The 12,304-nt window shown below is 35.2% G+C and overlaps 1 protein-coding gene across 1 annotated transcript; it reads right to left on the bottom strand.

Annotated features, from left to right (window-relative positions):
- Positions 1–937: 937 nt before the first annotated feature.
- LOC130591535 (uncharacterized) lies at positions 938–9,292 on the bottom strand. Its single transcript, XM_057394884.1, has 2 exons — positions 2,706–9,292; positions 938–1,466 (listed from the first exon to the last, which is right to left on the bottom strand). Exon 1 carries the CDS (start codon positions 7,425–7,427, stop codon positions 5,679–5,681), a length of 1,749 nt encoding a protein of 582 aa, XP_057250867.1. The 5' UTR covers positions 7,428–9,292; the 3' UTR covers positions 938–1,466; positions 2,706–5,678.
- Between the last annotated feature and the right edge of the window lie 3,012 nt (positions 9,293–12,304).

Raw genomic sequence — 12,304 nt, 5'->3', positions numbered from 1 at the left:
AACAAACAGGGATTACCTTGTGCTCAAAATTCCATATACGGGTGAATTCTATAACTAGAATCCATTGACTCCAGTACTCCACCATTATCTAATCATAAAACAATAATAATGGGAACTTCTACTACAAAAGCACACAAAATTTAAATTATTGTCGAACACAAACATGACAGAACCAATTCAGCAATAAAACAGGCAAACTGGACACATTTATACTTGTCGTAATGTGCCCCAATAATAACACATGCTTCCGAAGTATGTGCACCACAATCTGTTGTGAGCCAGTTTCCTTGGAGAATTAAGAAAACTGCGACCTCTGGAAATGTTCACGTAAACAACCAACCTAACCTTCACGCTCTTATCTTTCGGTTCAACAAAATAAACATATAAATAGAATGAAAACCACCTTCATCTTGATCCAATTAACAGCACGCAATTTCCTCCAAAACAATCAACAAGACTCCACATAATATTCCATACTTAAAAAGAGTTATATTAACATCCTGTTGTCCCCCAATAATTTTCAAATGGACCCATAGCTATTTACTTTCAACATAATTGGTACATAGCCCACATGAGAACATAAATTCACATCCGAGCCAAAAACTCTTAAGCAATCAGACTAACCTAGCAAGCAAGGACTATGAAAAGAGATTATGTAAATCTCAAGCATGAGAAACACACTAGATTAAACCAAACTTCTCTGCAACCAACCAAGTGCAACCAAGTTCAAGCACTTGTCCTGCAGGATACATCTATATGGACAGCTCAAGATTTTAAAGATCCTAAAGTTACAAAGCAAACTACAAAATATCACTCAAAACAGATATAATCTCATAAGAATATGTCCTAGCATTTCCTAAAACAGGAAATGTCCATTTACATATCAATATAAACCCCAATTTACCCATACAACATCATGTTAAACATTTAAACAGAGTACACCCAAAGTTCCCAAATTTCAATATAACTTTAGAATCATTAACTCTGCAAAATGATCTATAACAACACAATTCACTACACCTGAATCCAATCATACCCTAAATATAGCCCATCAAACTCATCATATTCAGCTAAAAAAGAAAAAAACTTTTTCACCGGTCCTCGTTTCTTACCAACAAGCTTACATGTACAAAATCCTATAAGCAAATATGAACCACCATCAAAATTCAATCATAAAAGCCAAAAGATGGATATATTTCCAAGTCTCAAAATCAAAACAAACAAATTTCCCAAAGAGTTTATCTTAGAATTCCTCAATTATAAAAATAGAAAGCATACGCACAATATGGATAACCCACAATGAATTTATATATCATTTATGCGTGAATCAATTAATGTCCATCACTACAACTCATTATCATTATCAAGTAACGCTCCATAGATACCTAAAACATTATCATCTGAACTACAACTCATCCATCACTAACTTCAACTCTTGCCCACTTAATCATCATCCAGCATCCAACCTCAAAATAACTCGACACCATAATACACAAACTACCATCAAACAACAAAGGAGCCAAAGCTCCTACCATAGATACTTGCCATAATGTTCCCCACAGATTCCTCATTATTCCAACTATGTGAACCACGATCTAGATCTTATAATAATCATAAAGGGCTTCATTTAGAGTATACACAACCACAACTTAAAATGGATCATAGAACGTTTCATCAAATAGCTTCATTTAGAGTAATTTATCCTGAAACAACCTCCAGATAACAGCTCCACTAAGAACTCCCTCTTTTAATATCAAGACCAACTCTCAACATTCCACGTTTTTAGCACACAAATCATGATAATAGGGAGAAATGCACTCGCTTCATTAGACATCTAATTATAAAGAAAAAACACTATTCTATCAACTCACTAACACATAAACATTCCTAAAGACCTCGACATGCCAAACTAGAAAAAAACAACCCAATACAAACTGCCTTCATGATACCATCTATATGAACTACTCAGTCTCCAAGATCCTAATGTTAAGAACAAAATAATTTAAGCACGTCCTTCAAAGAGATTATCTTAGCATTCCTTAGTTCACGCACGGGATTGCCCTTAGTTTTCCGAGATCCTAATGTTAAAGAACAAAACAATTTAATCACGTCCTTTAAATAGATTATCCTAGCATTCCTTAGTTAGCGCATGGGATTGCCCATTTGAGACCAAAGTAGATCACAATAATCCCATTGAACATCATGTTTGACATTAAGACAATTAAAAAAACTATATCCAGTCTACCACACAAAATCCATTTAGACTTCTTAATCATTAACTTTACCAAACTGCTAAATAACTAAACACTTCACATCCTATGCTCCATCAACAAAACGAAAGTCATTTATCATAGAATTCACACTACTGACATTTCAGATCCAAAACCACAATCACTATTCACAATAAAATTTCCTCAAAAGCCAAAAGATAGATATACGTCCAATACAAGACTCTAAGTCAAAACAAACATATTTCCCAAAAAGTTTGTTTTAGCATTCCCAAATTGCAAAATGTCTACCCACTCGTAAAAATAGAGAGCATGGGCACGATATCGATAACCCGCAATGACCATACAATTTATACATCATCTATGCTTGAAACAGCAATGTCACGAAATGCTCCATAACCACCTAAAACATGTTTGTCATCTCCTTCATCACCAACTTTTAACTCTCGTCAAGCTGATCATCATCAAACATCCAACAACCTCAAGATAATACGACACTTTACCACATAAACTACTCGAACCACATGAGGAGCCGAAGTCCCCACCATAAATATTTGCAAGATTTATCAAACAAAACCATTACTTACAATAAATCCAAGCCCGGTTCACCAAATAGCTTCCGTTACATTATTTTATCCTCGAACAACCTCGAGATAACAACTCCATTAAAATTTTATAACATATTTCTTTTTTTTTTTCAAAAACTCTCTTTTAACATCAAAAACCAACTCATGATATTCCATATTCTACCAGCACACGGATCACGGTGATAGATTGACATACACCCACAACATGCCTGATACCATCTATATGAACTGCTTAGTTTTCCAAGATCCTAATGTTCAAAAATAAAATCATTTAAAGAGGTCTCTCCAGAGAGATTATCCCAACATTCCTCAAGTCTGCCAGAAGATTGTCCAAAAGGACCAGAACTAACCCATAATACATCATGTTTGACATTAAGACAAAATAAATAAACTATATATATCCAGTGTTCCACAAAATATCCATTTAGCCTTCCTAACCACTAGCTCTGCGAAGCTTTTCAATAACTCAACACTTCATATCCTATGCTTCGTGAGTACAACTAAATTCATTTATCATTGAATTCACAATTCCGACAATTCTGACACAAAACACAACTCACAATAGAATTCCACACAAAGCCAAAAGATAGATATAGTTACCAAAGAGTTTATCTCAACATTTCCCAAATGCAAAAAGTCCATTCATTCATGAAAATAGAGAGCATACGCACAATATCGATAACCCACAATAACCATACACCATTTACGCTTGAATCATTAATGTCCCAAAATGCTCCACAACCACCTAGACCATGTTATATATATAAATATATATCATCATCATCATCACAACTCGAGCTCGTCCGTCGGCAACTTTGACCCTCGTCAACATAGTCATCATCTTAACAACCCCAAGATAACCCAGCATTATACTACATAAACTACCATTAAATAACTTGAGGAGCCACAATCTAGATCTTATAATAATCATAGAGGGCCTTTTAAACACAACCATTACTGAAAATGAAGCAAAGAACATTTCACCAAATATCTTCCTTCACAATCATTTATCCTTAAACAACCTAGAGATAACAGCTCCATTAATTGATTTCCAAGAACATTCTCTATTCATATCAAAGACCACCAGTTAACAATCCACGTCTCTAATATACAGATCATAATAATAGAGAAACCCACCCGCTTCATTAGCCATCTGATTTAGCGGGGAGTCTGCTAGATAGACATTATCGACTAGCACCTTCCGATGAGAGATATGAACAAGAGGCTTCGAGAAAACTAGTGTTTTCGGAATTATATGAAGCCAGTAAACAAACAGCGAATAAGTGGGTATCTGAACCCGAGAATCCGTGAAAGAGTCGAATATTTGATGAAAATTCTCAGAAAAATATACAATTCCATCAACTCACTAACAGATGTAAACATTCCCAAGGACCTCAACAAGCCAAACTGGAAAAGAGCAACCCCGGCAGAAAATGCCCTCATGATACCATCTATATGAGCTACTTAGTTTTCCAAAATCCTAATGTTAAAGAACAAGTGTCTCAGAGACATTATCCCAACATTCCACAACATAGAATAGTCCATTTTCAAGATCAACGAAGAGCACAATAGACCCATAATACATCATGATTGACACTAAAACAAAATAAAGGAAGTGTATCCACTATTCAACAAAGAATCCATTTAGCCTTCTAAATAATTAACTCTACGAAGTTCCTTAAACTACACACTTCACATCCTACGTTCCATCAACACAACTAATGTCACAATTCAAATTCAAAATCGCAACTCACTATTCACAATAGGATTCTATCAAAACCCAAAAGATATTGTACTTCGAAGCAAACATATTTTCTTAGGAGTTTATCACACCATTGCCCAATTGCAAAAGGCCAATCCAATCATAAAAATAGAGAGCTACGCACAATATCAATAACCACAATGGCCATCATATATCATTTATGCTTGAATCATTAATGTCTCGGAACACTCCATAATCAAAACAAATATCTCAAGTCCGGCCCGTCCATCAACAACTTTAAGTCTCGCCAAGTTAATCAGGACACCCAACATCCAACAAACTCAAGATATCCCAAAACATACTACATAAACTACCATCAAACACATGAGGAGCCAAAGTTGTTACCATTAACATTCCCACAAAATCCCTCAACGATAACTCATTATTCCAGAGTATGTGAACCACGATCTAGATCTTACAACAATCATAGAGTACCTTTCATATACTACCAAGCGTACATCGTTTAACCAAATAGCTTCCTTCATAATAATTTATCCCTTGAGATAATAGCTCCACTAAGAGCACATACCTTTTGTTTTCCACAAACTTCCTCTTCAAATACAATGTTACAAATTTGTTATAAAGACCAACTCTTAACATTCCACAATCTAACACACAAATCATGATAATAGAGAGCTATACACTCCCTTCATTATCCAACTATTCTAAAAAAAATACACAAATTTATATACAAATTTATCACTAACACACACACATACAAATTCCCATGGACATGCCAAACTTGGGAAAAACATGTGATGAACTGACATCACTAGGACAGATTAGAGAAGAAGATTAAGAAGTAAAATGGACTTGATTGATCGTTCTCTTGAAAAACAGTAAAACAAGTTGATAATTACAAGCTTTCGAGAGGCTTGTTCTCTCCCATTGAACTCTTAAAAGTTCACCCAAAATATACTCAATATTCAACATCCTTTCTCTCTCCCTATTCCATTCTATTTATAGAGATATTTACTCCCTAACTCCCTAGCTTATTCTTCAAGCTACTACTAAAATCTAACTAATTATTATAATGCCAAAAGTGCCCCTCTCCCTAGGCTAGTCTATTACAATACCGGCCGCCCAACATTCACCTTGTCCTCAAGGTGGATAGTAATTTGCACTACAGGTCCGACCTCGAAAATAGTGGTTACTGCCTTCTGAGGAGAACTGTTTACAGTGTTGTTTCATCTCCTTTCTGCCCAGCGTTGATTTCAGTTGCATACTTAGCTTGCCCATGGCAGAAAAGCTCAGCAGCTTATCCAGGGAAGATGTCTGGTTATGACTGAAGTGGGTAGAATTTGAATTGGGATGGCAGAAAAATTCAGTAGCTTTGATGGGAGTAGTAGAGGATTTGGCAGACTGAACGAACCATGAAGTGAGTGGTTGGATTGTAGGATTTTTTGGTTTAGTAAGCTGGGCTGGATAATTGAGTCTTGTGTGGGGAAAACCAGATTGGATTTCTTGGTTTACAAGTTGAGTTTGTTGGCTGGATAGGTGGGTAGAACAATTGGGACATAGGAATGGGGGGTTGGAAAAGGGATGATCAAATTTGGGCCCTGGCTTGTTTCTCTCAAGTAAGCCATCAAAATGTGGGGTGGGAGAATAAGGAAGGATATGTTTTAAAGGTTGAGCTGGGTAATTACTAACTGAGTTGGGTTGGTTTGGAAGGGAATGGATGAGGCTGCTAGGTGCTGTAGATTGGGTTGTATAATCAGGCTTTAAAAGTTGGGGTTGCAAAAAGTCACAAAGCCCAAAGATTGGCCCAGTCTCATTCAAATCACAACTAGAATGCCCAGGTGATTCAATAAGGGTAGGTAAGTTAAAAGTGGGACTTACCTCACTCATATTAATTGAGTCCCTTTTTGGTTTCTCCTTGTTCCCACGTGACATATTACTCTCTTGCAGAGGGTGGTTACCACAACCCTTACCCTCAATTATGATGTCATCCTTCAATTCTTTTACAAGATTGCCCTTACTAGGAAGATCTTCTAGAATAGTCTTCTCCTCCAAGGCAATTACTGATTCAAGGGAGCTTCTTCTATACACTTCTTCCCCTCTCTCTCGAAAGTTCTGATGCAAGCTCCCTAATAATTTCCACCGTGGATTACCACCATCAAAATCTCCGGCACGACCACTACGGTCAACCGAACCACCACTCAAAACACTAGCGATGGAATTATCTTGGACGAACTTTCCTCGTCCACCCAATACACCACCACTGTAGCTTCCATTTCTCAAGGAACCACCAGGTCCACCGCCTGGGCCACCACCAGACCCGCATCCCACAGATCCGTCTTTGTCGTCTCTTCCTCCTCTTCTTCTCTTAACCCAAACAAAAATCAGACCACCCGCACAAACATTCAACCCACCAACATAGTCTCCATTACCTCCCCCGGTAAATCCTCCGGCGAAGTCACCGGGCCTTCCACCAGATTCTCTTCTTCCACCCTCTTTTCCGAAAACTTCTCCACCATTGTGGTTGTGGGCGATGATGTTTCGACATCCACCGGTTTGTCCTCCTAAGCGATCATCTAGACCACCACATGATGCACCCTTCTCCGATCCCGCTTCTATTTCTTCTTCACCTGATTGTTGAAAGTCATTGGTGGTTGTTTGCTCGGTTGTTTTCACCACCTCGTTCTCTTCCACCTCTGAATCTTTGTGGGTATCTTCATCCTCCATCTCTTTTCGAATAAGATTCAACTCCCTTTTGAGTGGAGTAACAGCGTCACTAATTATTTTCTTGAGGTCGTTTGTTAGGTCTTGTTGAAATTTTTCAAAACCTTTCCTGATTATCTCATTCAAATCTGCAGCGAATTTCTTTGTCTCCTGCGAAGCAAACTCCATTGCAGATTTCTCTTTTTTTCTTTTTTTTTTTTTTTTTTTGAAACCGAAAATCAGCACTTAATCTCCTGGAACGAACTGCTCTGATACCATTTGTGATGAACTGACATCACTAGGACAGATTAGAGAAGAAGATTAAGAAGTAAAATGGACTTGATTGATCGTTCTCTTGAAAAACAGTAAAACAAGTTGATAATTACAAGCTTTCGAGAGGCTTGTTCTCTCCCATTGAACTCTTAAAAGTTCACCCAAAATATACTCAATATTCAACATCCTTTCTCTCTCCCTATTCCATTCTATTTATAGAGATATTTACTCCCTAACTCCCTAGCTTATTCTTCAAGCTACTACTAAAATCTAACTAATTATTATAATGCCAAAAGTGCCCCTCTCCCTAGGCTAGTCTATTACAAAACACTTCACCATAAAAAACCTTGATGATATTATCATGAAATCATCTATATGAACTGATTACTTTTCCAAGATCCGAGTATTAAAGAAGGAAATCATATAAACAGGTCTCTCAAAGAGATTATTCAAGCATTACTTAGTCCGCTCACAAGATTGGCCATTATTACGATCAACGAAAACCAAATCACACCCATAGTGCATCATGTTCGACATTAAAAGAAATTAAAGAATCCATCAACACAACATTGATCATAGAATTTACAATTTAGACAATTCAGATCCAAAATCACAACTCACTTTCCACAATGCAATTCTATGAAAAGCTAAAAGATAGGATACTTCGAAATCTCAAGGTCAAAAAAACATATTTCCAAATGAAATGTCTTAGCATTCCCTACTTGCAAAAGGTCCACAAAATCATAAAAATAAAACGCAATATCTATAATCCACAATGACCATACAATACACCTTAATATATCATTCATTCTTGAATCATTAATGTCCCAAAATACTCTCTAACCACCTAGAACATGTTATCATATGTTATCATCACAACTCAGAGCTTGTCCATCCCCAATTTCAACTCTCGCAAAGTTAAACATCATCCAAAACTCCAACAACCTCAAGATAAGATAATCTGACATTGTACTACATAAACTACCATCAAACAACATGAGGGGCCAAAATTCCTACCATAAATACTTGCCATAATGTCCCTCAAAGATAAAAAAAACATTATCCAAAGTATGTGAACTACAATCTAGATCGTATGATACTCACACATTCATACACAACCATTACTTACAATGAATCCCATAACGTTTCACCAAATAGCAACCTATACCATAATTTATCCTTAAACAACCTCCAATAACACCTCCACTACGAACACATTCTGTTTGTGTTCCACAAACTCTCTTTTAATATCAAAGACCACTACTTAACAATTCACGTTTTTAGCACACCAATCATGATAATAGAGAGACATACACTCAACTTCATTAACCATCTCATTCTTAGCAAAAAACACAATTCCATCAACTCGCTAACAAAGTTCCTACCATATATACTTGACATAATGTCCCTCAAAGATAACACATTATTCTAAAGGGAGTGAACTGCAATCTAGATCGTATGATAATCACACATCCAAACACAACCATTACTCACAATGAATTCTAGACCGCTTCATCAAATAGCAACCTATACCATAACTTATCCTTAAACAACCTCCACTACAAACACATTCTTTCTGTGTTCCAAATACTCTCTTTTAATATCAAAAACCACCACTTAACAATTCACGTTTCTAGCACACATATTATAATAATAGAGAGACATACAGTCAGCTTCATTAGCCATCTAATTCTTGGCAAAATAATACAACATATTTTTCCCTCTAACTCCAACTCGTCCATCACCAATTTTAACTCTCGTCAATAATCATCAACCAATATATATATATATATATATATATATATATTATAGTATATATATATATATATATGTATATATATATATATATATGTATATATATATTATATAATATATATATATATATATATATATATATATACTTGACATAATATCCCTCAAATATAACGCATTATTCTAGATTATGAGAACCAAAACCTAGATCTAGTAATAATCATCCAAAGCCTTTCAAACAGAACCATTACTTAAAATGTAGCCTAAACTGTTTCACAATAACTTATCCTTAAAAAATTTCGAGATAACAGGTCCATCAATTTGTTTTCCAAGATTTTCTCTTTTGATATCAAAAACGAACTTTTAACTTCCCACGTTTCTAGCACATAAATCATGATAATAGAGATATACACTTCATTAGCCATCTAATTATAGATGAAAATATACAACCATCAACTCACTAAGGACCTCGACATCCCCAAGGACCTCGACATCCCCAAACTCCACAAACCAACCCCACCACAGATTATCATGATACCATCTATATGGACAACTTAGTTTTCCAAGATCCTAATGTTAAAGATCAAAATCATTTAAAAATCCCTTCAAAGAGATTATCCTACCAATACTTAGTTCGGGCACAAGATTGACCATTTTCTAGATCGAAGACCACAATAACTCATAGTACTCATATTTGACATTAAAACAAATTAAAGAAACAATATCCATTGTGCCACAAAAAATCCATTTAGCCTTCTAAGTCATTAACTCTACATAGCTGCTGAGTAACTAAACACTTCATATCCTATACTCTATCACTACAACTAAGTCATTTAGCATAGACTCACACTTTTAATAATTTAAATCCAAAATCACAATTCACTATTCACAATAATATTCTATCATAACGCCAGAAAACGGATATATTTCCAAGTCTCAAAGTCAAAACAAACATATTTCCCAAAAGAGTTTGTCTTAGCATTGCAAAATGTCCACCCCATCATAAATAAGCATACACAATATTGGTAACCCACAATGACAATAAACTTTATATAACATTTATGCTTGAATCATTAATGTCCTCAAATGCTCCATAACCACCTAAACCATGTTTAACATCTAACTCGAGCTTGTCTATCACCAATTTTAACTCTCGCCAAGTAAATAATCATCCAACCACCTCAAAATAACCTAACAGCATACTAAGTAATTTACAATTAAACAACGTGAGGAGCCAAAATTCTTGTAATAGATACTTGTCATAATGTTCATCAAAGGTAGCAAATTATCCGTAGTATGTCAACCATAAACAAGACACAGCTTTTCAAACACAACCATTAATTACGACCCTTTCACCAAATCGCTTCCTTTACGATAATTTATCCTCAAACAACCTAACCATAACACCTCCACTACGAACCCAAATTCCTCTTCTTTTCAATGAACATTCTCTTTTAGTTTTCAAAGATCCTAATGTTAAATATTAAAATCATTTCAAGAGTCTCCAAAGCGATTATCCTAACAATCCTTAGTCCGCGCACATGATTGTCCATTTTTAAGATCGAAGACTAGAATAACCCATAGTACTCATATTTGACATTGAAATAAATTAAAGAAACGATATTACCTCAAAATCACCTAACAGCATACTACGTAATTTACAATTAAACAACGTGAGAAGCCTAAATTCTTATAATAGATACTTGCCATAATGTTCATCAAAGGTAGAAAATTATCCGTAGTATGTCAACCATAAACTAGATCACGACATTTCAAACAACCATTACTTACGACCCTTTCACCAAATCGCTTCCTTCACAATCATTTATCCACAAACAACCTAAACATAACACCTCCACTACGAACCCAAATTCATTTTCTTTTCCATGAACATTCTCTTTTATTTTTCCAAGATCCTAATGTTAAAGATTGAAATCATTTCAAGAGTCTCCAAAGCGATTATCCTAACAATCCTTAGACCGCGCACGTGATTGTCCATTTTCAAGTCAAAAGACTAGAATAACCCATAGTACTCATATTTGACATTGAAACAAATTAAAGAAACGATATCCACTATGCCACAAGAAAACCACTTAGCCATTACATACAATAAAACCTAGATCCTTTTACCAAATCGCTTCCTCTACAATAATTTATCCTCAAAACAACCTGATGAATAACACCTCCACTAAGAACCCCAATTCCCTCGTAACTAAACACTTCACATACTATCCATCAACACAACAGAAGTCATTTATCACAAAATTCACACTTTTGATAATTTAAATCCAAAATCCGAACTCAATATTCACAATTTAATTCTATCAAACACCAAAATATAGAAATACTTCCCAAGTCTCAAAGTCAAAAAGAACGTATTTCCTACAGAGTCATAACTCACAATTCATAATGAAATTCTATCAAACACCAAAAGATAGAAATATTTCCAAGTCTCAAAGTCAAAACAAACAAATTTCCCAAATAGTTTGTCTTAGCATTCCCCAATTGCAAAAGGTCCACCCCATCAAAAAAATCCAAATCATACACACAATAATGGTAACCCAAAATGATAATACACTTGATATAACAGTTATGCTTGAATCATTAATGTCCTCAAATGCTCCATAAAACCTAAAACATGTTTAACAATAACTTTGTCTACCACCAATTTTAACTCTCGTCAGCAAATGAATATCCAACCACCTCAAAATAACCTAAAAACATACTACATAATCTACAATTAAACAACGTGAGGAGCGAAAATTCTTGTAATAGATACTTATCATAATATTCGTCAAAGGTAGTACATTATCTGTAGTATGTCAACCATAAACTACATCATAGCCTTTCAAACACAACCATTACATACAATTAAACCTAGACTTTTCACCAAATCGCTTCCTTTACAATAATTTATCTTCAAACAACAACCTCATCATAACACCTCCACTAAGAACCCCAATTCCTTGTAACTAAACACTTCACATCCTATTCATCAACACAACTAAAGTCATTTATCACAAATTCACACTTTTGATAAT

This window comes from Beta vulgaris, chromosome 5, assembly GCF_026745355.1.
Source record: "Beta vulgaris subsp. vulgaris cultivar EL10 chromosome 5, EL10.2, whole genome shotgun sequence".
Classification (NCBI taxonomy): domain Eukaryota; kingdom Viridiplantae; phylum Streptophyta; class Magnoliopsida; order Caryophyllales; family Amaranthaceae; genus Beta; species Beta vulgaris.
The sequence above is the reverse complement of the archived record's forward strand: the minus strand, read 5'-3'. Positions and strand labels throughout refer to the sequence as shown.

What these genes read in the sequence shown, in the direction of transcription:
- LOC130591535 (XM_057394884.1), bottom strand. Translation starts at nt 7,427, where the DNA reads ATGGAGTTTGCTTCGCAGGAGACAAAGAAATTCGCTGCAGATTTGAAT.